The 26,954-nt window shown below is 45.5% G+C and overlaps 1 protein-coding gene across 1 annotated transcript in view; it reads left to right on the top strand.

The window, feature by feature from the left end:
- Positions 1-26,954, top strand: part of ITPR3 (inositol 1,4,5-trisphosphate receptor type 3) — a 588,642-nt gene that overhangs the window by 367,586 nt on the left and 194,102 nt on the right. Inside the window, exons 14-18 of the mRNA XM_086923190.1 lie at positions 15,098-15,239; positions 16,691-16,852; positions 17,616-17,788; positions 24,157-24,276; positions 26,601-26,777. Coding sequence (XP_086779316.1) covers positions 15,098-15,239; positions 16,691-16,852; positions 17,616-17,788; positions 24,157-24,276; positions 26,601-26,777 — 774 coding nt within the window. The remainder of the gene's footprint in view (positions 1-15,097; positions 15,240-16,690; positions 16,853-17,615; positions 17,789-24,156; positions 24,277-26,600; positions 26,778-26,954) is intronic.

The raw sequence follows: 26,954 nt of genomic DNA on the forward strand, positions 1-26,954 counted from the left end.
CATATTCTGAACCTGTTTCCCTGTTAAATGATAGGGCAGATTTCTGCATGCTCAAAAGCATGCCGTGAATGTTTGGTTTGTAGAGATCAGATCACACTTACACAGCCGTGAGCACTACTGGCTGCCAACGAACCAATGCACCAATTTAAATATTTTCCACCTGACAAAGTAAGCATTGTATAGCCACAGCCTATGCGTTCCAACTATGCCATTCTAGAAGGTGCCAGGAATTGCTCTCCCAAATTCATCCTGCCAACCAAAGTACAGATGTTTTCCAGGGCGGATACCTTCAGATCCAGGGTTCCTCCCTGTGGAATTTCCTACCACTCCATCTCCATCGCAGACCTGCCCGTGTGAAGTTCATAAGAGGTCTGAAAAATCTCTGTTCTGCTCTGCACACAGGTTCTAGGATACTCAACTCATCCAGGCGTTACCACACACAATATCTGTTAGCCCTCTACATCTTGTGTCCTTTCATGTTGACTCTTGGAGCACTTTGAAGCAGCCCCACAGAAGCACAATAGTTAAGTTAAAGAACAAATAATAAAATAAAATGTTTTTTTTGGGCTGATCTAACAAGCCCTGAACTTACTACCTCGTTAAGGAGGGCTATCCCTTTTGTTAACTGAAAGCAGCTCTTTGAGTTCTTTTTGCTGTTCTGTCTCCCCTCCCTGTGCGCGGCTGCACCATACCTTCTTAGCACCGTTGGGTCATTGAACATCTTAGGAATCTCTGCCATCAGCGGTTATGATAATGTATAGCTCGATGGACCCCTTTGACTCGGCAGAAACTGGAGAAATCAAAGCATATGTATAAATTTCCCCACCGGGATAAATTCTTTTTTTAAGCATGACCAAGGAAAGCTCATACATCACTTTTGACTGTGTCTGTGTCCTATTTCATGCTTCTTCCACTATCTTACCTTATCTGAATGTGCCTGACTCCCAGACTTCAAAGATATGCATTTGTGAATGACTCGTCACCATTATCCATTGCATGGTTATTTTTCATTTAATACATTTCAAACTGAATTAAAAAATATTTGCTCTAAAAACATTATTATCCTAAACCATTACCAAAGTGCTCACAACTGATCTGTTAGATTCTTTTTCACAATGTTATATTTATATTTACATTACTAGCTCGGATAGATGGGTTTAATATTTTTTGTTTCATACTCAATGTTGGCCGTATAGGTTAACTTGTTTGTAGTTTGCAAATAAGTCTTCTTATACATAGATATTCCATATGGAATTTTTCTTTATTTGTATGTTGTTTTCTGTTGGTACATTAATTTATTTTCAGTGAACATGTTTCAGCCTCTAGTTTACTAGTGCTGACCATCACCAGTACAATACCGTTTCATCTTTATATGTATGCCAGGAGCTGTGTCTAGTTGTTTGCTTCCTCTAATCTGTATCAGATCTTGAATAAGTGTTCTTTGACTGATTCAATAAAAATTTACTGTGCGGTACAATTTAAACAAACAGTATTACTTCGAACTGACCTTTGAATTTTAATTTGAGAGGGTGTCTGAAATCAGATCAGTGTAAATGCTTATGGCTCAGCTGTCCAGAGCGACATTTGTCTTTGAGCATTTGAAATATGCTTCCCTCACATGGTACTTGCCCAACCTTGATACTCTTGAGAAAGGCTCTCAAAACCATTCAGAGTAACTGGGATAAGTGGACGACAGTTGTTTCTTTGTTGTTAAGTTTAATATGGTCAGAAACGTAATTATTTTTAAATAGTCTTTTTTTAGATTATTTCAGGACTTTTGCTTGCTGGAAGATAATTTTAAAATGCAGCGTTATCTAAAAGTCTCCTCTTTTGTGGATGAGAGAGAAATAATCCCCACCCTGCCCCAAACACATTAGAAGGGACTGCTGGCACATTGTTTCACATGCCATGTATCCAATCGGGATACAGTTAAAAGTACAAAATGAGTTCATATTAAAAGTTGAAACTTGCAATGCATATTTATGTTTCTAAAACATAGTTCTAGCTGCTATCTGGCCTCCACCGACTGGTAACACTAAAAGTTATTGGGAGACAACTTACCAATTATTTTTCACACTGATTTTCAAGTGAGTCCACCACTGTTAGGTCATTCTTGTCCCCTTGAACTGTAGTCTTGGTTCTGATACAGACTTGATACTCAAGACCACTCTGGGGGAAACAAAAGACAATCTTAATTTAGAGGAACAGCTGGTTTACCTTTCAAAAATTCAGACATTCATATTTCTCACATTCATTCATAGGTCCATCAATCCATTCATGCTGTCCTTGAATCCATCGACCATACCACAGTCCACACAACAACCATTCTTTTCAATACCTCTTCATCAATGTAGAACAACCACTGATTCTATATCCGTCTTATCCTGACTCAACATTCTGCTCCAGTTCAAAGTGATTGAGGGGGGCATTTAGGGATCTATTCACAAAAGTAAATTGGGTCATACATATTTGTATATAACCAAATGTACCTTTTTTACTCCTGCCAGAAGTTCAAAAATAGATTCCTTTCAGGTGGAAATCCTTTTATGGATGCACAGATCTTCATCACAAATGAGGAGATGTCTGCAGCTGTTTATCACTTTGAATGGGTGGAAAGTGGGTTCTTGTTTGTCTTTGAAGCTTAGGAATGCCCTTAAATGAATATTTCGGGCATTCCCAAACTTCCACTCATCTCCTTTCTAACCCGGAAAGCGTTGCACATATACTGCACCAAAGGCCTGCATAACTTCCCTTCCAGGGTGGTAAGGTGACTGCGTCATCCCCTGTTTGGAAGACGTGTAGGGAAAAGGTTTCCAACATTTTTTTATCCTTGTGCAAAATAAAGAAAAAAGTGTGTTCCCAGAGAAGTCCTATTCCACCTTTGTGCAAATCTCTATTATGGTGTACTCCACACACTGAGATTAGTACCCTGCTGTAAAAGTCACATGACCTTCCCTGGAGTTCGCTAGGAAGCCTGTGCTGATTTACAAGTGTATTCTGGAAATGTTGATGAATTCCAAAAGTCGCAAACTTGGGTTCAGGCAAAGGCAGAGATCTCTGCCCGTAATTCTCTGACTTTGTTTGTGAATAGACCCTTTAGAGTTTGGCGGAGCAGGAGCAGTCCTGTTAAATGGTAGTGCTCCCCTCCCACCAAACCTTTGGCTCTCTTAACCCATATGAAGTAGGAGAACCATTGGATTTTCATTGCAAAGCCCAACTTGGCTATACAGATTGAAATCCTTAACCTGGCAGTCACGCGCCGCCAGGTCTTAGTAGCAACACCACTAGATTTCCCTTCCTGGGACTGACATGCAAGGCATGGTGGTCATGGGAAGGGATATTGACCAGTGATCCCTCCCACACTCCCCACACAGGGGATTTTTTTTTTGTCAAGTTTATTTTTAAAATGTTCCACACATTGTCAAAAAATAGGTCATGTGTAACAGTGTCACAGTGATATAACTCCCAGCCACCATTCATATACCCCCACCTTCTGCCCTTGCAAAATCTTTCAGATGAATCTCGTACGATGAGAAGCACACCATTAAAGATTTCAAAATAATCCTGTCCAATATTTTAACATTCATTACAGCATAATACAGTGTCCATATAGGGCCATAGTCCAAGGTCCACAGTCCACGCCCATATGACCGTAGGAGCTCATATATCCACACTCACTTCGTTATCAGTGTCTGCCTTGCCCTGCCGCATAAGATATGCCTGTAAAGGGCCCAATACATCTCTGGGCCGGGATGCCACTGGTAACAGTTCAGCATATGTGGGGGGCGTGGCCACGGACGCGACCAAGATGGCCGCATCCGATTGAAGCTCCGCCGTCTGGGCGCGATAAACTCATTTTTCCCTCATGTAGGAGCCCCAGAGTGACTGTACGAGGACTCTGTCTGCCCCTGGAGACCATGCTGCCCATCTATGTGTGTTTTGGTGGGCCCAGAACTTCCCGCTGCCGGGGCACTCGGATCTGCCCGTAGCCGCGGTGCGGTTTGGAGACCATCCCTGGACGAAGAAGGAGCGGGGATGGGTGCGGTGAGTACGGGCCCCGGCGGGCTTCTGCCGCTGCGCTGCACTCCTACTCCACCCTGCGCTGCGGGCTCAGGCAGCCCCCCCACCCGACCCGCCTGCCGTGCCCTGTTCTGTGCCCCACGCTCGGCGCGGTGCCCTCAGGCCTCGAGGGGCCTTGTGGGCGTGTCTACGCCGGGGCCTAGATTTGTGGCTGTCGGCGGGATGTGTGGTGGGCTAGTAGGTGGGCCCCGGTTTACCCCCTCCCCAGAGTTGCGGTGGCGCTTGCTCCTGTCGGGAGCTGTGTCTCCCCCCCCCCGGGCGCATGTCTATCCAGCTACAGGCTGCGGAAACCGTCAGAAGTCATCGGGTGATCCCGTTACGTTCTGGACGACGTTGCCTTGCACCTTCCGGCTTCGGGCGGCGCAGCCTTGTGCCTGGTCAAGGCTTATGCCCTCCTATGCTCTTCGCTGCCTGATCTTTGCTGCAGAGACTATCCTTGCATGAGGAGATTGGGCTGACAGAACATCTAAGACCTCCCGGCACACACTACCGGCCAATTTGAGAGCAACGGAGGAAGAAGCTAGGCCACAGTGTTTACATCTTTGCACCGGAGCATACCGCAGCTCATGTCCCCTTTCTGCGGGCCCAGAAGCATATAAGCCATCAACAGTACCTGATGTCAGTGGGGGGCTCCTGATTGTGCAACATCTGCAAGTGTGCTCTCACACATCTGGACCAGCCTTCACCTGTTAATGTCCCCACCTAGAGTCACGTGGTCACAGTGCGCTCTGCACTACCTTAGCAGTGTTCTACCCCAGTCTTTTGGCCGGTTATGTCATTGACCCTAAAAACAGCCTACTGGGCCGATTGCACTAGCCCACGAGCCCACCAGCTCCCTGACTTTCCATTCTTCCACTCTGCGGGCTGGGTAGGCGGGCGGTCTCATTCCGCCTTGCTACTACCCTGAACTGTGCTTTGAAGTAGCTGCTGTTCCCTGATTTGGATGCTTGGCGGCTTCCATGTGAACGATTGAGCGGCCATCTCCCATCCTTTGGCCCTCCGTGGTGATGGACCAGTTTTTGCTGCCTCATATTCACGTCTTTTGCGGTGCCTTCCATGATGGGGAAGAAAGATGCCAAACAGAGTAAGCTGCCTTTTGAAAAGCCCACCGCTCCTGTTTCAGGCACCCCTCCTGCCAAGCCTGGTGTAGCTTTGGGCCCTGAGGTTCCTGGGTATCCCGCCTCCCTTGCGTCGTCCATGTTGGCTGAGACGAGGGCCAGTTTTAAGGCGTTAGATTGTTGTTTTGATGACCTTGACAAGAAGCTGACTGACATGGGCACTAAACTTCAAACGCACGATCGCCGCCTGGATGTCGTGGAGGCAAGGGTTTCGGACATTGAGGATGGCGCCTCAATATCGCTGAAAAGGCTGGAATGCGTGGAGAAGATTCTCAAGGAAGTCGCTATCAAAAATGAAGATTTGGAAGCGCGAAGCCGCCAAAATAACATCGGCATTATTGGCGTTCCAGAAACGACGCCCACCGGACGGATGAACACCTTTCTGGAAGAACTACTGGTGGATCTATTCGACAGAGAGAACTTCACACAGAGCTTTGTTGTTGAACACGCTCACAGATCCTTGGGCCCCCGTCCTCGCCCGGGCCACCCCCACGACCCATCATTGCAAGGCTCATGAACTTCGGAGACAGGGATACAGCTTTGCGATCGGCCCGTGACATGGGCGACATCCAGTGGCAGGGTAACAAATTGGCCTTTTTTCCTGACTTCACCATCATGGTCCAGGAGGCGAGGCGCAAGTACCAGGGGGTCAAGGTGGCCCTGAGGAATCTGGGGCTAAGATATGGCATGTTGTATCCGGCGAGACTGAGGGTGGACGTCGATGGTAGACCTCGCATTTTTGACACTCCGACAGAGGCTCAGGAATTCTGTCATAACTACAGGAAGAACTCTTCTGGATCCCCAACCCGGGACTGGCTGATAGATTCACAACACGATCTGATTACTGATGATGCATTTGTCTCATGTTCATCTGTTTTGTTTGATTGGTTCCTAAACATGTACCTACGGTTCTTTCAATAGCACGGTCTGCGTGGCGGCGTCATGCCCTAAGGTGTATACCAAAATGTCTTTGATTGTTTTGTTCTTTCAGCTAATGGCTGTTTTGGTTTTCTCAATCTGTATCTTTGGTCTATTACACAAGCATTTTGAATTGATACACAGGGATTGCCTCTGGTGGGTTACTAGGAGGCTGGGTGGGAGGTGGGGGGAGATCTTATGTTCAGTTCTTATGATGTTTGCGTTATTATGCATCATGGTGTTAGTCGGCAGCAAATGGCAATCACACATCTTGCATCTAGTATGGAACTATACTTCTTACGGTTAACTTAGGACAGCAGCCCGGTCCTTCCGGGCTTTCTTTAATGTCATGGAATGTCAGGGGTTTAAATAATACCAGAAAGCGCAGACAGGTTCTGAATTATATTACCAGACACCACGTAGATATCGTGTTTCTCCAGGAAACACATTTGGCTGGGGCGGATAACACTCCTGTGTCTATGAGCTGGGGATCCCATAGATATTTCTCAAACTTTAGCCGCTACGCTAGAGGGGTTGCAATTTTAATACATAAACGAATCCCATTTGCATTGCACAAAACCATAGTTGAGACTGAGGGTCGCACACTAATCGTTTCTGGCTCATTGATGGGACACAAGGTTTCGTTTGTAGGAGTTTATGGCCCTAACACTGATTCCCCATCCTTCTTTAATGACCTCCAGGTCAAACTTTTGTCTCTTGACCCCAGGCTTTTAATTCTGGGGTGGGATTTTAATTTGCTCTTGGATCCAACCAAAGACAGCACCTCTCTCTCGCCAGATACCAAACCCAGTGCCCGACAGATCCTCGGAGACATATGCACACACTTCTCTTTAATTGATGTCGAGCGACGATTACACTCCTCCCTTCCAGATTTCACACATTACTTGATTTTCATGATACGTGGGCCAGAATTGACTACTGGTTGGTTGCCCCGGGTGTGACTGGGTGGCTAGACGATGTACTTACCCTTCCCCATACCCTATCAGGTCACTCGCCTGTCATACTCCGCCTGAGCGTTCCTAGACAGGGTGGCTATGAGCGGCAATGACATTTCCCCGGAAGCGCGTTACTGGATCAAGGTTTTCGTGAGGAGTTGAGAACTGCGATAGACGACTATTTTGAACTCAATACTGGAACGGTTGATACCTGGCCGATCCTTTGGGAGGGATTTAAAGCCTACATCAGGGGTGTGTGCATTTCCAAGCGTGCTGAGGTGCTGCGTGATCTTCATTCGACACTTAATCGGGTGGAGAGGGAGATTGCCGCCTTGGACCGAGATTCCGTTGTATCGACCTCTGCTGCTGGGGAGGCAAAATGCCTATCGCTGCTGCTAGACTTTAGAGAGGCGGCAGAATGTGAGATGCTATTCCTCAACAAACAATACTCGGCGCAGCGTTATGGTGAGGGTGAGCGGCCTGGGAGAATTTTGGTGCATACCTTACGCCCCCCACGTGACTAGGCATACATCACTACAATTACTGGGCCGCAGGAAAACTTGCTGTACACCACCACAGACATTCGCGACCACTTCCTAGATTACTATAAAACGCTGTATGCCTCCAGGCTTACTGGGAACCTGCGGGAACAGGGGGAATATTTAACTGAGATAGCGATGGTCTACCTTGAAAGATATATGCAGGACTTTTTGGCTGTCCCTATTTCGCCTGATAGCAATATTGAAGCCATAGATGCGTTTCGTGCTCCTCTGCTCCTGGATTGGACGGCTTTTCAGCCGACTTTTATAAGGAGTATAAAGACATTTTGGTCCCTAGATTGAGGTCTATGCAGAGTCACTTGAAACAGGCACACTTCCCCCGACGTTTAGAGTAGCGGTAATCATTCTTCTTCCCAAACCCGGAAAAGACCCCGTTCTATGCAGCTCCTACAGACCGTTATCACTTTTAAACTCTGATTATAAAATTCTGGCTAAAGTCATTGCTATACGATTGTCGGTACTGATGGAATCCATCATTGCTCCGGCGCAATCTGGTTTTGTCCCCCATAGGCCCACCTCACTCAATCTTCGCACCTTGTTTACGGTGCTGCATAGAATTGAACCTGACACCCCGGCGGCCGCTATCTTGTTGGATGCTGAAAAAGCGTTTGACTTCCTGGAATGGCCCTTTTTTTGTCGGTTATGAGACGCATGGGTATGCCGGAATGCTTTGTCTCTACAGTGGCGCTGTTATACACTAAACCCACTGCCAGGCTACGCCTAAATGGTACTCTCTCTGAGCCCTTCACTCTGTCGCACGGCACCAGGCAGGGTTGCCCGCTATCCCCGCTACTATTCATATTGGCTATGGACCCTTTGATCCGTCATTCCAAGAAAAACATTTGCACCGTGGGCTCCAGTTCTGCACAGGCCTCCTCCTGGTTTCGCTTTATGCAGACGATACTGTTCTTTACGTTCAAGCGCCTCACGAGAACCTGGAACCCCTGATCCTAGAAATTACAAGGTTTGGAAAATTCTCCGGTCTCTACATTAATTGGCATAAATCGTATCTTGCCACTCACGGCTGGCACAACCGTCTGGCCTTATGCGTTTCCACTAACATGGTGCAGTGACGCGGTGAAATACCTCGGGGTCTATATTCATCTTGATGCTGACACCATGATCAGGTTGAACTATGGCAGGGCTGTTGGAGTCTTGGAACTGCAGATTTTGAAATGGCTGCGCCTACCATTATCTATGGCTGGTAGAGTTGCAATCATTAAAATGATTGTTCTTCCTCTATTTTTATATTTGTTTAATAACATCCCCATTCCCCTCACCAACACTTTCTTTGCGCAATTGCGGTTGTTACTGCTGCGCATTGTCTGGGCGGACAAGACACCTCGGGTCCGTTGGCAGACCTTGGTGCTACCGTACGAGAGAGGGGGGGTTTGGAGTCCCTGATTTCCGTTTGTATTATTTAATAGCACAATGCTGTTAGGCCTACGTCTGGTTTCACCCAGATGCTCGAGTCCCGTATTCTAAACTGGAGGCCGATCTGGTACTCCCCGCCCCCTTTCCACTGTCCTGCCTGCGGGATTTCCTCTGGACCCCCAAGATATTCAAACAGTTTCTACCACTTGCTGGGCATGGGATAGGCTGCGCAGATTGCTTGAAATGGAGCAACTCTATTCTCCAGCATTGCCCATCCCTAACCCTTCCTGGCTTCCGATCACGGGCAAAGTTCTGGTCCAGCACACATTGAGAAAGTTTGGCATTCATACGTTGGGGATCTGTTTACAGAAGGTCACGCATTCTCTGTATCTGAAGAAGCCCGTTTTGCGGATCGCTCCTTTATGGACACCTTTGTACCTTAAGCGCATACACTCAATGCTTCGATCCACTTTCCCTTCATTTCCTGCGGCGCCTGAGCCCACTCCCCCACTAACATTATTTTTGCAGAACCCCACTGGCGCACACTTGGTGTCTAAACTATACAAACAATGCGGGGCGACCAGACCAGTATCTGACTCCAGGGTGAGAGAGGCTTGGGAGCTGACGTGGTTGGACCCATTACTGATGACCAGTGGGAGTGGTGTTAAATAACCACTAAAGAAATCTCCTTAAATAGCAGACACAAGCTACTTCACTTCAAATTTCTTCGCAGAATGTATCACACACCCGCCCGCTATCACAGGATTGACCATAACAGGTCCCATCACTGTCCTAAATGTTTAGCCCCCTTTGCGGATTTTGCCCACCCTATGCATTGCCTTTCCCATTTCCTGAATTTCCAGCACATGTGTGTTGAAGCAAGGACTCCTTGTCAGTGCAGCTAACATCTTCTCAGGTCTTTCACCTTCCCGATGTGTACGTTCCGTCCAATACCCCCCCGGAATTTCACCTCCCTGTTTGCAGCATCCTCAAATTCACAAAAGTCTTTCTGCACTTGTCCCACCTTGCCCCTCCCCATCCGCCTCTCCAGCCCTTTCAAAGCTTGCTCCAGCTTGCGTATTGTACCTTGTATATCTCGCAATACCCAAAACTCTTTGCTCTCCTCACCTAGCACTTCTCGAAAAACGACATCCGACAGGGCTGTGGGTTGAAGCCGCCGGCAGGGCCGAGGCCTATCATACCCCGGTAGGGACAATGAAACCTTGATAGGGCAATGATCAGAAAAAGTTCGGGCCAGGTGCACAACACTACTGACAGTCGGCCCAAGACCTCTGGTGAGTAAACAATAGTCTATGCGTTCCCAGGTACCCCTATATGACGTGAACTGTGTACCCTTATGCTGCAATGGATGACTGTATCTCCAACTATCGATCAGCCCACCCTCCAGCATTATTCCCTGCAGGACCTCCTGCGCCCTAGTATAATACTGTGAGCCTGCATTGGACCTATCTAAGTGCGGGTTTAAAGCCACATTAAAATCACCCCCCCCAGATAATGTGAGTCAACTCAATCGCTAGAATCTTACCCCATATATTAGTGAAAAATTCTGGTCAATCTGACTTAGGACCATAACAATTAGCTATTGTGACGGTATCCCTGCCCAGACACCCCCCGAGTATGACGTATCTCCCTTGCAGATCTTCCAACACTCCCATTCGTTCAAAATGTATAGCCTTACTACAAAGTATGGCCGTGCCTCGGGCATAAGAAGAATAGGAGGAGAACACTTGGCAACTCGCCCAGCGGTTAGCAAATGAGATTGTGGTTCTTGGCGCAATATGGGTTTCCTGCAAAAGCGCTATTTGAATCTACTGCCAATCTAAGTATGCTAAAACCTTCCTCTGCTTTCTCGGATCCCCGAGGCCCCGGACATTTCATGAAAGTACCCTAAGGGTACTACCCTCCTCCCGTGACATTAAGCCAATAGTCCATCACATGGACCGCATATAATAAATGTGTACATTCCATCTTCCGTACATACCACAAGACAGTAGTGGTGGTGCACATCTGCATACCTGCATCACTGTGACAATAAACGTCCCCTACTAGCCCTCACCTCCCACTGAAGCATCCCAATTATGCCTGTAGCAGACAACCCTCCCCCTCCCAACAAGCCCGGATCTTACCGAAGCGGCCAACTGGGCCTGGTCCATTCTCTCGGAACCCGAAGAGAGGACTAAAGAAAGGCCCAAATAAAGGAACAACAGTCATGGGGTTCTCCCTGGGGGGAAAATGCGCCTAGGTGGCCCACGAATACCCCTTGCCAGCCCGAGTGCCGCATGACTCGCACCAGCACTCTAGGTCTAACTCGAGGGTGACCGGCAGTACATTATAGTCTCTTGCCCTCTGAAGTATCTGCATGTCCCTGGACAAGTAGTGGGGTAGCATAGGGTCCCATCCCACAATCCCATTATCTTTTATTCCACTGGCCATGACCATAAAGAATGAGGTGTGTCTTCACAATGCAGGACAATCATGTGCCTAAATCCTGACTTTGCATCCGGTGACTGCGATCTAGGGGAATCCTCCGGTTCATGTTGCAATCTTTTCTGCTTCTTAAGCTGTTTCAGGTAATCCTCTACCTGCTGCGCACTATTGAAACATTTTTGCGATCCCTGATGTGTAACTTGAAGGCGAGCAGGGTATAAGGCATAATCTATTTGAGCTTGCCGGAGCTTTTGTTTAACTCCCAGAAAATTGCGGTGCTCCTCTTGCACATGCAGCGTGAAGTCCGGGTACATGATGAAGGTAATGCCATCATAAGACAGCTGCTTTCTCCCGACTCCAGAGCAACGTCTCTGTCTCTATAGTTTAAGACACGAACACTGATGGGCCGAGGGAACCCGCCAGGAGGAGGCTGCGGTCCAAGTGACCTATGGGCTCTTTACACTACAAAGTGAGGAGATAGCGGTTCAGTACCCACCACAGCTCTTAGCAAGTTCTCAATGTACTCCTCCATCCTTCCTGTGTTTGTAACTCTCCGGAATACCTAAAACACGTATGTTATTTCTTCGGCTCCTTGCCTCTATGTCCTCATTCTTTGCCGCAATGATCTTAAGTAATTTATCCATTTGTGACGTCGCCTTCTTCAGCTGGGCAGTGGTATGCTCTACATCAGAAACACTTTGTTCTGCTTCTTTAATATGCGTCTCGTGCATTCAATGATGCGCATGATGGCATCATTCGAGTTGAGACCGTGTCAATTTTGTCAGCCATTGTCGCGAAACCCTGTCGAACCTCAGCAAGTAGCGATTTGAGATCCTCTCCCTGTGACTGAGGGGGATCCCGCCGGGGTGCCTCTGCGCCACCATCGTCCTCTGCCTGCTGCTGTTTCTTTCTCTTTTTGGCATCAAAATTGAGTTTCGACTGACGGGCATCCAGACGCCCCATCGTGGTAGTGGGCCCAGCAGTGGCACCCCACCTAGTTGACCCCACAAGTCCTTTAGCAGAACAGAAGTCACTGTTGCCTCGTCACTCCACCAGTGGTCAGATGTAGCAAGCAAAGCACCCGCTGTTATCCCACCGCAATTGAAGGAAGGTCGTCCGGAGCCACCAAGCCACCCAGCCACTTGCACCCAATGATGACCAAACGAAGGGATCCACACCGATCAGGCCCAAACCTCAATAGTGCCACCCCGGCGCAGCCCCCGTGGCACTCCGCTCACCAAGTTTCAAAGCAGCGCCACCACGTCCAGTCCAATGCCCACTCCTCTCCCCCGCTGACTGCCAGGCAAAGAAGAGCGCCCCCCCCTGAGCCAGGAGCAGGATATGAAGATCGTGACCAATAGTAGGGATGACCACCACCAGCCAGCGCAGCCGCTACCACAGCCGCAAATGTCAACCAAAGGGTCCTCCAATGTCCAGCCGAACTCCACCACTAGAAATGGGAAGTGCGACCCCTCCGTTGCCGAAATATTCTGCGTCCAGCACTATGCCTCACTCCACCTTGCTCTCCAGCAGTCCTCCTGGAGGCACCAACCGCAGCACCGTCCACAAGGTAACAGTCTCCTCCCTACTGCCCTCCGTTAAGTAGCCTCATGCAGCGCCTTCCATCCTCTCACCGCCGTGCAAAATCGGGGCAGTAGCTGCAGCACGATATCTCTCACCCGCCGGCGCCGAGTGGAAAATGGCGGCACCCACCACAATGCACCCATAGCCGCGGCCCGCACTGTCCAGCAGATATGTGGCAAAAAGTCTCAGTTACCATCAGATGAGGCACCCCCTCCACACGCGCCGGTATCACGGGCAGTAGGGGGTACCACCTCCCGCAGCAGTGGAGCAGGACAAGGCCCACCCCAGACGTCCTCAAAATGGCTGCACAGCACAGCTCTAAGACGGAGAGCACGCCGCCTCTGAAGCCTTTGAGACAACTTGCGAATTCTCCGTGGTGCTATCTGCGTCCATACCTGCAAGCAGCCTCTGCACAGGGGGGCAGCTGGCGGCAGGCCCCACCCGGGGCCGACATTCTCGCACCTCCTCTTGGCAGCCCCCTGCTCCGGCCTAGCCGCCAAATGCGAGGCCGGGACCTCACGTAGCTAGTCCCGCCGCCCAGCAGCTCCAGAGCCAGCAGGGGAAAACCCTTGTCCGCGCCGTCTCCCGCTCTTTGCTCTGCACTCGCACCTCAGGCAGCCTCCGTGTTGGCACTGCCGCGGCACCGGAGGTATAGGACTCGCCCCCCGCACCGTCCCCATCATAAATGTGGACAAAGAGCCGGATTAATGTAGGATTTCATGGCCGGTCTGCAGGAGCCTCTCTAGACAGCGGCCATTCCACTCGTGCGCCACCTAGCGCCCCCAAGGAATTTTTGTTTTGTTGTTTTTCATCAACAACCCCATGTTGTGGTGGTTTGTTCCTGGAAAACAAAAACTATTTTGCAGAGTAGGTGTAAGCTCATAGATTTTAAGACAACTCATGCCATGTTGAGTGCAGCCAAGGTCTTACAGATCCTCCCACTGTCAGCAGAGATCTCTAAATAGGATGGACGGTTATCTGACAGGAGAGTTGAGGCATTAGTCTCCACTGTCCTGGTGTGCAACTCACTAGGCTCTAAATGAGCCTATTGGGGATGAGACGGGTATAGCCATCTTCTGCTATCCATCCTTCTCATTCAGCAGCAGGTCTACTGACAACTGAAACATTCATCACATTCAGGATTACCATGTCAATGTGCATAACCCAAAACGTTGAGAAGACCACCAGTCCGGCAACCCAGGGCAGGGATACATTAAGGCCTTGGAACTGGAACAAACGCACTATTACTAAAACACATTGCAAGCACTGGATGACTAAACCTGTGCATACATCATTAACAACAATTTAGCCACAGGGCTGTAATGTAACAAACATTTGTTTAGTATATCAACAAAATAGAGCAGCTGGAGCAGGTGCATCAAACCAAAAAAAGAAACTCCTAGCTCTCGATTTACAAATTTTAGCACAGAAAATACATCACAGAGAACTTGGTTAAAGGAGGGACACAAACAGCCGAATGTAGAGTCCAGTGGAAACATGTACAAATGTGTGGTAACTGGATTTTTGCACACTTGCAAAGTAAAGTAATTTGCTATTAATGGTAAAGGGAAAATGTGACCATCACCAGCTGCAAATGGCTTTTGTTAAATTCTCTGCGAATAATTAGGCAAACCTTGAGGTAAACGCGGCCGATTCACAGAACTAATCTGAGACAAAATCCTAAACTTACTACTTTTGGTATTCACAGAAGGCATTTAGTAGGAGTAAAGTTAGTATTTTGTCTTAAGTTAGTATTTTGTCTTAAAATAGTATTTTGTCTTAAGTTAGTATGTTGTCTTAAGTTAGGATTTTGTCTTAAATTAGGATTTTGTCTTAAGTTAGGATTTTGTCTTCAATTAGTATTCTGTCTTAAATTAGGATTTTGTCTTAAATTAGGATTTTGTTTTAAATTAGGATTTTGTCTTAAGTTTTGTTATAACAAAATCCTAATTTAAGACAAAGTATCTCCTGTTTGGAGAAGTCCACCGAGACACAGCAATCACACTAGTCTAGTTTTGTTTCATTGGAGAATATAATGTGTTATTTTCTTTTATTGTAGATTTGTGATAAAGCTTCTAGAGGATCTGGTGTTCTTCGTGGTGGACATTCCCAATAATGGGCAGAATGTTTTGGACGTTACAATGACGAAAGCCAACCGAGAGCGTCAGAAATTGATGCGGGAGCAAAACATCCTGAAACAGGTGGGAAACACTTAGGGCAAAAAGGAGGTTACGTTATGTTATGTACATTTATAAAGCGCAGCATTTACCCGAAAGTCTCTTGGCGCTAACAGGTGTGGCAATAACATGAGGAGTGAGTTGAACATAATCAGGGGAAAGATGGAGGGATGGGATTATGAAGGTGCTGATGAGGAGCAGTAAGAAGTCAGAGGAGAAGCTTGTGAGGAGAACAAGCTGTTGTTGTGGGGTGGGTGGTGCAATGAGCCATCGTCCAATGGAGTGCCAGATAACTGTCAGGAGTGTACACTGGCCATCAACTGGAGGATTGTTACTTGTGGTCTGATTAACAGTGTGGTGGACAGGTTTACTCCACTGAAAGTACAATGCAGTCCCTTCAGTAAATTCTCAGTACACCCCCTCATTTAGAGACAGGCAGACTGTAAGGGTTCTGTCCTTGTTGCCTCTGTTGATGGAAAGCTTTCACCAACAGTGTGATGGAGTATGGGCCATCAGATAAAGGACATTACATCACCTGCTCTATTTAGAATGGATGGTTTAATGTCCTTTTTTCTGCCCCTCACCACCAGGTAATACCTGTTGGTGATTGACACAAAAAAATAATGACCCCCAACACCCTGGGAGTAAACTTCTAGAGTGTGGGAGCTTGATTTGTCTTGTTTTTTAAGAAACAAACTCCCACTTTGAGAAAAATAAAATAATGTAAATGTTTAGTGAATGGTCATCGAAACCAACGGCAGCTGTCCTCAAATTGTTTACACCTTGAACAGAAGTGCTGTGTTAGTAGTTCCTCTCAAGGTACAGAGATAACCACTGGGCCAGGGGTAATTTCTAAAATTGACAGATAGAATATCCTTGGGATTGGGGTGGTAGTGTCCTTTGCTATCCCGATGGACATTACTCTGCCTATCAAAGAATAAAATAAGCCTTTAGTCCCTGGGGAGATGCTAGGTGAGATTGTGAGAAAGTGGTGGGAGAGGTCATGTATGGGACTGAGAGATGTTGAGAAATGTACCTGGGTGCGGATGGAGAACAAATTAAAGGGGATAGCGCAAAGGTCTAAAGAGGAGATCAGATATCATTGAGCAATAGCACATGGGAGGGGTCTGTGAAATTATGTTCCTTACAAATGTTGTAACTGGGTCAGGAAATGTAAATTACCATGTCTTAAAAAGACATTTTTTGGTGTTTTTCTAAGTACCTACAAATACAATATTGACTGTGTGCACTAAAATGCAATCTATTATTTTTTTGTGTAGTATTTTGATGTGTACCAATTGTAGGCATTGCTTTTCAATTAGCCATGTAACGTTTTATTAGTGCAAACCAAGTAATAGTGATTGAAATGAGTATGATTCATCTAGAGCCCAATGCTTGGTCAAATATTGTTTTTTTAACATTGATGTTACAATGCAAAGTTCTTAACCACTGACATCTTCATTGGTGTGTCACAGATCTTTGGTATTCTGAAGGCTCCGTTCAAGGACAAGGGAAGCGAGGGACCCCTTGTGAGGCTGGAAGAACTCTCAGATCAAAAGAATGCTCCATACCAGTATATGTTCCGCCTCTGCTATCGTGTGCTGCGCCACTCTCAGGAAGATTACCGCAAAAACCAAGTAGGCATCGCAAGTCAATGCACTTAACATGGCCTGAGGTCAAGCATTCTACCTACATCATGGTATAGTGTAGACTCTCATATAACTGCTTCAGACAAAAGTTTGCCTTCCTCATATCAAAAACACTTAGTAACTCCCTCAACTTCTACCAATCACTACAAAGCTGTCATAAGGAGAAGCAACCAGGGCCATTTCCAATAGAACCACTCTTACTCAGTGCCCGCTAAATGTATTTATATAACAAAACTAGGCTTTTGTGATATATTCATGAAGAGACACGTAACCTCAGATGTCATTAGGTGGGGCCATATGCTGGAACCATCTCTAAATTTGTCCCAGAACATTGCTTCTATTTTTTCTGAGGTGCTTCTGCTACCATCAAACCAGAGAGGCCCCACATAGTATTTGTGACACGAGTCCTCAACACATTCTGACAAGCCTGAGCCTCTGCACAAGCTCCTTGCTTAAGAACTTGTTTTTTTTGCCTTTTTTCACAGTTTGCTAGCCCATTGCCCTCTTCCTATTTCTACAATCTCCCAACCCAGACGCTTGTCAAGTGTATCCCAGTCTAGAAAGAGCCAGGACTACTTCATTCACCACCATTACTATCTACCACTCACACATCTTGCAATCTTGTGTCCCTGCTCAAAGCAAGGTAGCACACATACCCAGTTTCCCTAATGGCCTTCTGTGTTAGGCAAAATCTGTCCAAATACTCTCATTCAACAGACCTGACACTCTCTCCTTTATTTCCCACCTTCAGGAACACATTGCCAAGCAGTTTGGTGTCATGCAGTCCCAGATTGGCTACGATATTCTGGCTGAGGACACCATCACCGCTCTCCTGCACAACAACCGCAAACTCCTTGAGAAACACATCACAAAGACAGAGGTTGAGACATTTGTCAACCTAGTGCGCAAGAACCGAGAACCCCGGTAAGTATTCAGAACTGAGAGCACCAATACTTCCCTAAAGTAGGCCTTTGCCAATTACACTTAGTGGTTCTGGGTTCATATGCTAATAAATATGTACACAATAGAAATAAAGATAACCAAAAAACAATCAACCCTTTCATTTCAAGTGTGGTTGCGTCCATTTTCTTTAGGTTAAAGTATTTTGAAGAGGCTGTCAAATATTTTTATTACCAAGTTATTAGCTCATCACTCTATGGCATATGTCTAGGGGACTCAGGTTTCTATTCTACCAAAAAAGATGCAGAAACAGAACTTGAACATCTCCTTCTTAAAGAGAAGTTACACACACACATTCTGATCATTTCCTTGTTACAGGGCAGATACATGAATGGAACCCAGACAAGTCATCAATGTAGAGCAATGGCACACCAATAACACCTCATGAATGTAGAGCAGAAACTCACCAGAAACCTGATTATCTATTGTTTCTAAGGGTACTAAATAATCACTTGCACAGCATCTGCAGGTTGAAGAGAATGTAATTAACATATATGCAAAGCAAGTGAGAACTATATTCATGTATGGATGATAGCACTATAACCATAGGACACTTACAAGATATATACATTTGTAGTCAGCAGTCGCTAAAGATATATAGAGAACAGCATATAACATACGGAAGAGTCTATATTTGTAATGAGCAGCAGTTGTCTGAAAGAGGACGGGTGGGGGTTTGTGTGATAAGAATGTGACACAATGTGAATGCTAGTGGTGTAACTGACAGCATTTATACATTAGAGGTCAGTAATAATCTGACATAATCAAATCTCCATATCAGTAACATTAACAATGTGAGTGATTTCAATGTGAGGTGGGCAGGTTTAGGTAGTGCTGCCTCATCAAAAAGTTCCTTTTCATCCAAATCATACCACTTTTAACCAAATAACTCAGATTGTCAAACGCCTCCTGTCCCCCATTGCTGAGAAACAGTTCTTAATATAATTAAGCCAAGTGATCCTCATGACATTGTCCATAGAGAGGCAGTCAAGCAAGAAGCCTCTGTTAATTCAGTGTTCTCCCTGGTTCAACCAGAAACCCAGTGGAGAAGGGGGCAGTGTCAAGGTATGAGAAAGATAAGTTAGACCTAATCCCTCGTGCACTACAAAAGTCAGCACCCCTGGCAGTATGCTCAATAGCCTCCAAAGAATTTGCATTCACAAATCTGAAGTTTGAAACAGTAAGTGTATCCCAAAAGGTCACTACCATAAGCCACCTTTGAAATACATTTTGCTTGGTACACCTTTCTGCCCTGTCGAGATGCAAAACCAGTGACTGAGGAGATCATCCACTTAAATTCCATGTTTTCTGTTTTAATAAGGGGATTCCAACTAAATTGGGAATCAAACAAAATACCCAAATAAGAAAAAGAAGGGACCTTCTGTAAGATATGACCATAGGCTTGAAAAGACTTTGTTTCAGTGGAGCTTGGAGTGGCAGTCATAATTAAAGATTTATTAAAATTAGTTGACAAGTCCTGGCTTTCCATAAAGGATACAAATGAGTCAAGAAGATTATGCAATACCTTGGCAGTCCTTGCTAAAAGAACAACATCGTCCACGTAAAGCAGAGCTGGAATAGGTCCTTCCCTAAAGGCAGTCTGCTCCCGTCGCTAATAACTTGCTCTCTAAACCATTAATATATGAAGTGGATAGGAATGGTGCAAGAATACCTCCTCAAGGAACCCCTTTATTAGTACAAAAAGATCTTGAGCAAGGAGAGTCTCTGTCATAGCATACTGATGCAGTAGTACCATATGCAGATTCTTCAAAACTTCAAAAATATCACAAGGCCCTGGTCGACCCCTAAGAAGAGGAGGATGTTCCACAGCTTTGAGCGATTAACTTGGTCAAAAGCTGAGGTCGGATCCATGAACACCATATGGATCGTGCCTGATCTTGCCACTGTGTATTTATTTACGATTAAATATAAATTCAAGCACGTATCATCAGTAGTCCTCTCCAACCTAAAACTGTATTGCAGGTCAGATAAGATATCTATCCGCCTAAGTTAATGAGCAGTTTAAAAGGAGAAATGGGTCTGTAACATTGTGTAGTATCCTTGCCCCCCTTCTTAAACACCTGTACTACGCTAGGACCATGACCACAAAGGCACTGACTTATTAGCTGCATACAGAAGGAGCAAAGGAGCCCATAGCACAGTTCTTTAATGTATAACTCTGGCGGGATCCCAACCATGCCTTACACATGGCAAGTCCCAAAATCCCACCCGCTTAACTTCCTCAAGGGTAAAAACTAAGTTTGACCCGCGCATTTTCAAACGACCCTCCAATAGGTGAGACATCAGGTGGATAAATACTATAAATCTCAGCAAAATATAACACTCATCTTTCTGGAATGATATAATTGCAGAGCAAGCCATTATTGTGAGGTACAAAGAGAGGGTAATTGACATTCTCCCAAAAGACCACGTTGTTCTTCAGACAGTGGGCTTGAAGGAGACACTCCCAGGCCTCATCTTTTAAAAGATTTTTCATTTTTTCAACCACCGCCTTATATCTAATCTTACATGCTGCTACCATGTTTGAGTCCCTAAGTTTGGTTTTCAGGGCAAGCATTAAATTCTTGTGTTTAATGGAATAATCTCTTATCGAACCACCCATATGGTTGAATAGTGAGACCATATAGTTAAGAGACCTGACTTTGCCAGCAATATTCCGCAAAGCATTTTCTATCTCAACAGATGGTGTGTATTTGTTTAAGCAAATAGCAAAATCCTGGGTGTAACCAGAAAATAGTTGCTTGTTCTAGTTGTCAGGCTCTATTTTCAAGTTATCACCTCAAGTTTTGCTCTTGGTCACTCAGTAACAGGCTTTTTTTATACCCATCCGTCACCTTAAGCATATGGATCCCGTTCAGTCCTACAGATAAGCATATAGGATTGTGATCACTAAAACTACTGAGGGGAATAACAACATTATCCAAAAGGTCCAAATTTGGGCTGCAAGAAGAACAAAGTAATTAGTCCAAAAGCGCCCCATACCAGTTAACGTAAACAGAATTGGACAAGAAGGATTAAGAGAAACAGGTTTGTCAAAGGAATAAAGAAGATTAAATTCACAGAAAAGATCATTTAAAAAATCTCCTGGCATAGTGTGTTCCAAGTGCAATCCAGAATTCGTTCCACCTAAAGAAGGAAACCTGAGACACCATTCTGTGTTGCCACATATATGGATATTAAAATGGTGCCCCCCAACCAATGACTCACTTTGTTATAAAGCTCTGTGTTGCCACATAAATGGATATTAAAATGGTGCCCCCCCAATCAATGACTCACTTTGTTATAAAGCTGTTCAAAAGACTCATTCAAACCAGCTTTTAATGGGAGGGGGGGGCATTGTCTAGAAAAATCAACATACGGTGTTACTGGGGGGGGGGTAGGTTAACACATGTATCTAGATCTAAACACAAACCTCATGTACAACCCTGAAAAGGGCCAGGCCGTCCCCTGATACTGAAGAGGTAAGTATCGGCATTCTCTGGGACATAGAACAATGGTGAACTGTCAGAGAACCCTTTGTAGCTGGGTACGAATGGGAGTAAACTTTAGAAGGGATTGTAGGTCCCTTTTGTGTTGTACTCCCCCCCCAATTTCTCACTATGCCCCCTAATATATTGTGAGATAGTGGAAGAACAATGACCAACTACATGCTTGAATACTAGACTCCCCCTCCTACCATGCCCCAGCTCTTCTACAGAGCTTACCACAATCTTGTCACCCTGCTTAGCAGTGACAGACTTGATGTACTCAAAAAGGTAAGATAAAGTGTTTTCAATTACCTCGGGTCTTTTAACGAAAGCGTGAGGGAATCTTAAAGGCAACCTTATCTTAATGCCCTTTGGTTGCCCTGGGCCAAGACTCAGTCCCCTTCTGTTCTTTTCCCTCCGGACCCTGCTTATCTTTTGTTTTCTTCTTTCTTGCTGAAAGTTGAGACACCCTATTCACCTCATCCAGAATGGTAGTAAAGGCTGAGCTCGGCTGCTGCACCTCCTCTTGCACATATATAGAACTAATATCACTAGATAGTCTGTCCCGAGTAGTGACAACAGGTATTTTCCCATGTGAATGATCCGAAGATGTAATACTAGTCTTAGCCGGGCAGACGGTAAGGTCTCGTTGAGGCACAGACGAGCCCGCTCTTGGCCTGGTCTGCCCCTGCATGTTCCGCGCCATGGAAAGACGTTAGCGTTTTTAGTGGTGTTCCCTTTATAATTCCCTCCTTCACCTGGGCTTAGCTGGTGAAATGCGTTCTGGGCTCTAGAGTCCCCAAGTCCTGACACCAGCATCCCCCTTCCACCATATACAGCAGAATGCTGAAGCAGATTCCCCAGCAACACTCTAACTACTCCAGCCTTACCAGCTGTGAATGAGCAATCAGCATAGTGAAAGATTGCTTTGAGAGGGTTAAGCCTTGACCTGGGTAGCCATACTAACTGGCTACCGAGGTCACGGCTTAACCCTCTCAAAGCAATCTTCTATATTCTAGTCAAGATATTGCCGCACACCCACATTGAAGTCATGTTTGGGGATGAATTGTGTGATGTTATTAAAGAGCTTCAGGAAAAATCTAGCATATTTTGTGATTTCTTTGATGTGAATTACACTGATGCTATCCAGTGTCGGGACTATGGATTTGGCTAATTTCCCAATCATGAGGAAGACGTTTTGGGCATTTAACTAGTAATCCAGTCAGAAGGAAGGAGGTTAGAGCTGGAACGTGACTGTGGGCCCGATTCACAGAACTAACTGAAGACAAAATCCTAAACCTACTACTTTTGGTATTCACAGAATGCACTTACTACTTTTGGTATTCACAGAATGGATTTACGACTACTAACTTTACGTCCGCACTCGGGCCGGAGATTCCAGTCCGGAGACAGAGATTCCGGCACATACGGGGGGAATTCCGGCACATAGGTGGAGATTTTGGCCATGGCTAAATCTCAGCCACCGGCCGGAATCCCCACCTACGGGCCGCAAGTCCCACGTACGGGCTGGAATCTCCGCCTCCGGGCCGGAATCTCCGCCTCTGGGCCGGAATCTCCGGCCCGAGTGCGGACGTAAAGTTAGTAGTCGTAAATCCATTCTGTGAATACCAAAAGTAGTAAGTGCATTCTGTGAATACCAAAAGTAGTAAGTGCATTTTGTGAATACCAAAAGTAGTAAGTTTAGGATTTTGTCTTAAGTTAGTTCTGTGAATCGGGCCCAATTATAGGAATTCCATATTTTGATGATTGTCATCACATAACCTCAGCATCTCATTGTTACAGAACAGGAAAAATAATGGAACTTGAACATTTCATTCCTACCATTCATGTACCGCAGAGACACACCTAACTTGAGTAACTCATTGTTACGTAGCTGAGGTACATCTGCATATCTCATTTTCACAGAGCAAAGACACACACAGTGGACCTGAGCGTTTCCACTGCGCACACAAAAAGAAGATGGGCACCTCCTTACCTACTAACACTAGACGCAAGAGATTGAATGGAATATATCAAATGTTACTTCTTGCTGTAGCCATCCTGCTGCTTTCCCTGGGAGTATGTTTGCAGAAAATCTGCATGTTTTTGCATGTGACAGTACAGTCGCACAGTGTTTTATATATATATATATAATGACTATATGCTTTTGGCATTATTGAATGATTATAGCCTGTGTTGTGGAGACGATATTACATGGGATCAGTCTCCAACCATCACTGATACATACCAGGGTAGCACATCTTGGGTTCACATTCCGTAATAACCAGGAAAAGGTCGTGGCACCTCCATTTAATAGTTTGGTGTAATGCAGCTGGAGTGTCCGTGGGCAAATATACATAGTGGAATTGAAAAGGTAAAAATATATTGTTTTGTAATTTGTCTTGAAATGGCCTTTCCTGAATCATGGATGGGTAAATTGTCAGCTGCTGCCACTTCCCAAGTGGTTCCATCTAGTTTAAAATGAACCAACAAACAGGAAAATCCATCAGGCACCTCACGCCTGTGCAAAATATTTTTATTGGCATCTCACAACAGCAGGTGCTGCTAACAGCTGTTACTTTGTATGGGCCTGGAACGTCCTCTGCACAATCTTTAGGTGGAAGAGAGTCATTTGGAAAGGTTTCTGGAGGTGCTTAGGGAATCTTTTGTGGTAAACACAACCCTGGCCAATTCAATTTGTTTATGAATTTGTGGCCAAAATCAATGCAGACACCTTTCATGGTGTTTTCATGGGTAAATATACTTCTAGTGCTCTGACAAAGACTCAAAGAGATTAATTGTGCAATTTGTTGGGAGTCACCTGCCGTGTACTTCTTTTCTCAGGTTCTTGGATTACCTTTCTGACCTGTGCGTGTCCAACAACATTGCCATTCCTGTAACTCAAGAGCTCATCTGTAAGTGTGTGCTGGAGCCCAAGAACAATGACATCATGATCAAGACAGAGTGAGTATATCATGACCCTCTTACCACCCAGGGAAGTTTTAAGAGATGGAGGAGGCCACAACGATCAGAAGAGGTGACAGTAGATGAAGATGTTTTCACACCATCATTTGGAGGTCTCCTCGCCTCCTTCCCTGGATTACACACAGACTCTGTTGTTGTGTCACTTCAAAGAGCTTGTTGGCTATTGAAAGAAGCTAAGGGTAGTTGACTGATAAGAGAGTGTGATGTTGGGGTTCCTCGTAATTCTGTAGTCTCTAAGGTTTACTCTTTCTGGTACTTTTTAAGGGACGTAAAATGAGAGAGTGCTGTGTCAACATGGAGTTTCCCCAAGAGTGTCACGTGGGAGAAACCTAAGATCTTTTCATGTGTTTTTTTGACTGGGGAAAATACAAAAGTTGTATTACTTTGGTCAAATAAGTGGAGGAAAAAACGCTTGTTAAATACCAGATAAGTTAAAATATTGCTTTGCATATCATTGTATATCATGGCACTTTCCTTAGTATAATTGAGAAAGTATGATAAATAGAATTCCGAAAATTTAGGGATGTTCCCAGATTAGATGAAGACAAGGCAAGTTATGATTAGTTAGCAAGGGGAGTTCTTAAGGAAAGCCGGTAAAAAACTGTGTTACTGGGGATGAGAAGTGAAACATATCAAAGAAATGTGGAAATCAGCGAGTAGAATTTTGGGGGGGGGGTGAGTACAAGGAGTGAGATGCAACAAACAGATGTGAAGTGAAGAGAAGACTCAGAAATGTGTGAAAATAACAAGATAATTGGCGGCAAATGCCAACTTTAGAGGCTGAGGTGGCAGAAGTATGAGAAGAGCGGGACGCTAAATATAGTGGGAAGGTCATATGAAATTAAAGAAGTAAAGCCTTTGGACTTACTGTAGTTGAGGTAAAGAGATTTTGAAGTTCTCTATCCTTTGCTGGAAGTAAAACGATTAGAAAGAAGGTTTTGAATAAACAGAACAGGAAAAGATCGAGCTGCAATGAAAATGATTGAGAAGGCAAATGATAAAATACCTCAAGTAACAGAATTGGTAAGGATGGAAAATTAGAAACCAGAAGAAGAACAGGATAATAAAACCAAGGCATGGTCACAATGGTGAGACACAGCATGGAAATAATTACATACGGGCAGTTACAAAAGGCTCTAGGGTTATCAGTCCTGTCCTAATCCTGCAGTGTGTCCAAAAACAAAGAGAATATAAGGGTACCTTTAAATCTGAGAAAAAGTTAGCGTTCTGGTTATTTTTTCACTAGCCCAATGAAATTTGTGTGATGAGGTCATACAGAATGCAGACTGTTGTGAAGGAATATACAGGAGAGACATGTAGGAGGAACCGCTGAGCATGGATGGATAACAAGTTTATTGGCTATAGTCTCATCCAGACATAGGAAGTATGTAGTATCCTGTTCTTGTTAATATTCAGCCCTTATATCACCACCTGCTCAGCAAGTGTGAATGTGCTGTGTGCTGCATGGAATGTTGGAGTGATGGTGCGTTTAGAATGTTGGGTGCCTGTGTGGTGAAGTTGACAGTTGAGAATGGTCTAGCAGGAGGCAGGCTGCTCCTGGTGGGGCTGCTTAGCAGGAACATCTCATTGTGTTACTGAACTTAATAAACCTTCTTAATCTACATTCTGCCTGCGTGGACCTCCTTACTACATTATCTTGGTGACGAGGATGGGATTACTTCTACTCCCCAATTTTTTTTTGTGATAACTCAGTATTTGAATTGAAAATAATGATTCAATGACACTGTACAAGGAAAGGAAAAACAACTCTCTGTTTCCGAGTTAAGTTAATGGCATAAACGTGGAGAGGTGTGGCTCACTGGTTAGAGGCGGCAGACCCGAGTGCAGAGAACGGCCCGGGACCAGGGTTCGATTCCCGACGCGGCAGGGTCTTGGACCAGGGTCAGCGGACTGATAATTCTCGCATCGGTGCCTACTCCGACCGGGGAGCACACTCGGCAACTCTGGGCATTAGCTTGCCTCATCTCTACAACGGCCCCCCACAGACGCCAGGGATGCCTGGTTTCACCCTGGAGATACCCAGAAAAGGGACCATCTCACAGGGAAAACAGGACGGGTTCCCCAGCGGTCTACAGCGCCGGGACACTCGGGTAGAGTAACTGTGCGCTATACAAGTATCCCACATTTACATTTACATTTACATTAATAATAATGTTTTTCTCATATTGAGAGGGGGCCTGTAATGAAGGCAGTGGGTAGAGGTTGTCACAGTAATGGATGTATATGAGGTCTGTATCAGGGTCCTCTTGATGTCCCTGAGGATCCAATCATCTTTCTTTAAGATTGAGACCAATGAAGGAGATGTCTCCAGAATATATGAGCATTGAGGACTGTGAGGACGAGGTCTGGCTGACCTGGAGCGACAAGAACAATGACACTCATGAAAAAAGCATCCGCCAACTGTCCCAAGAAGCCAGGGCTGGAAACGCCCATGATGAGAACATACTGACGTACTACAGGTAAGCGTGCTGGCTGCTTCATCCTTATGGAGCCTTGGTACTTTGTTCCCTTCCCCTCCTATCCATATGCACAGTAGGAATGCCAACGATGTTTCAGTGAGTAAACTTAACGTTCTCTGCACCCAGATTTTACAGACGTAAGCCACACTTACTCATAGAAAGCATTAAATCCTTGTT

Source organism: Lissotriton vulgaris, chromosome 5, assembly GCF_964263255.1.
Source record: "Lissotriton vulgaris chromosome 5, aLisVul1.2, whole genome shotgun sequence".
Classification (NCBI taxonomy): domain Eukaryota; kingdom Metazoa; phylum Chordata; class Amphibia; order Caudata; family Salamandridae; genus Lissotriton; species Lissotriton vulgaris.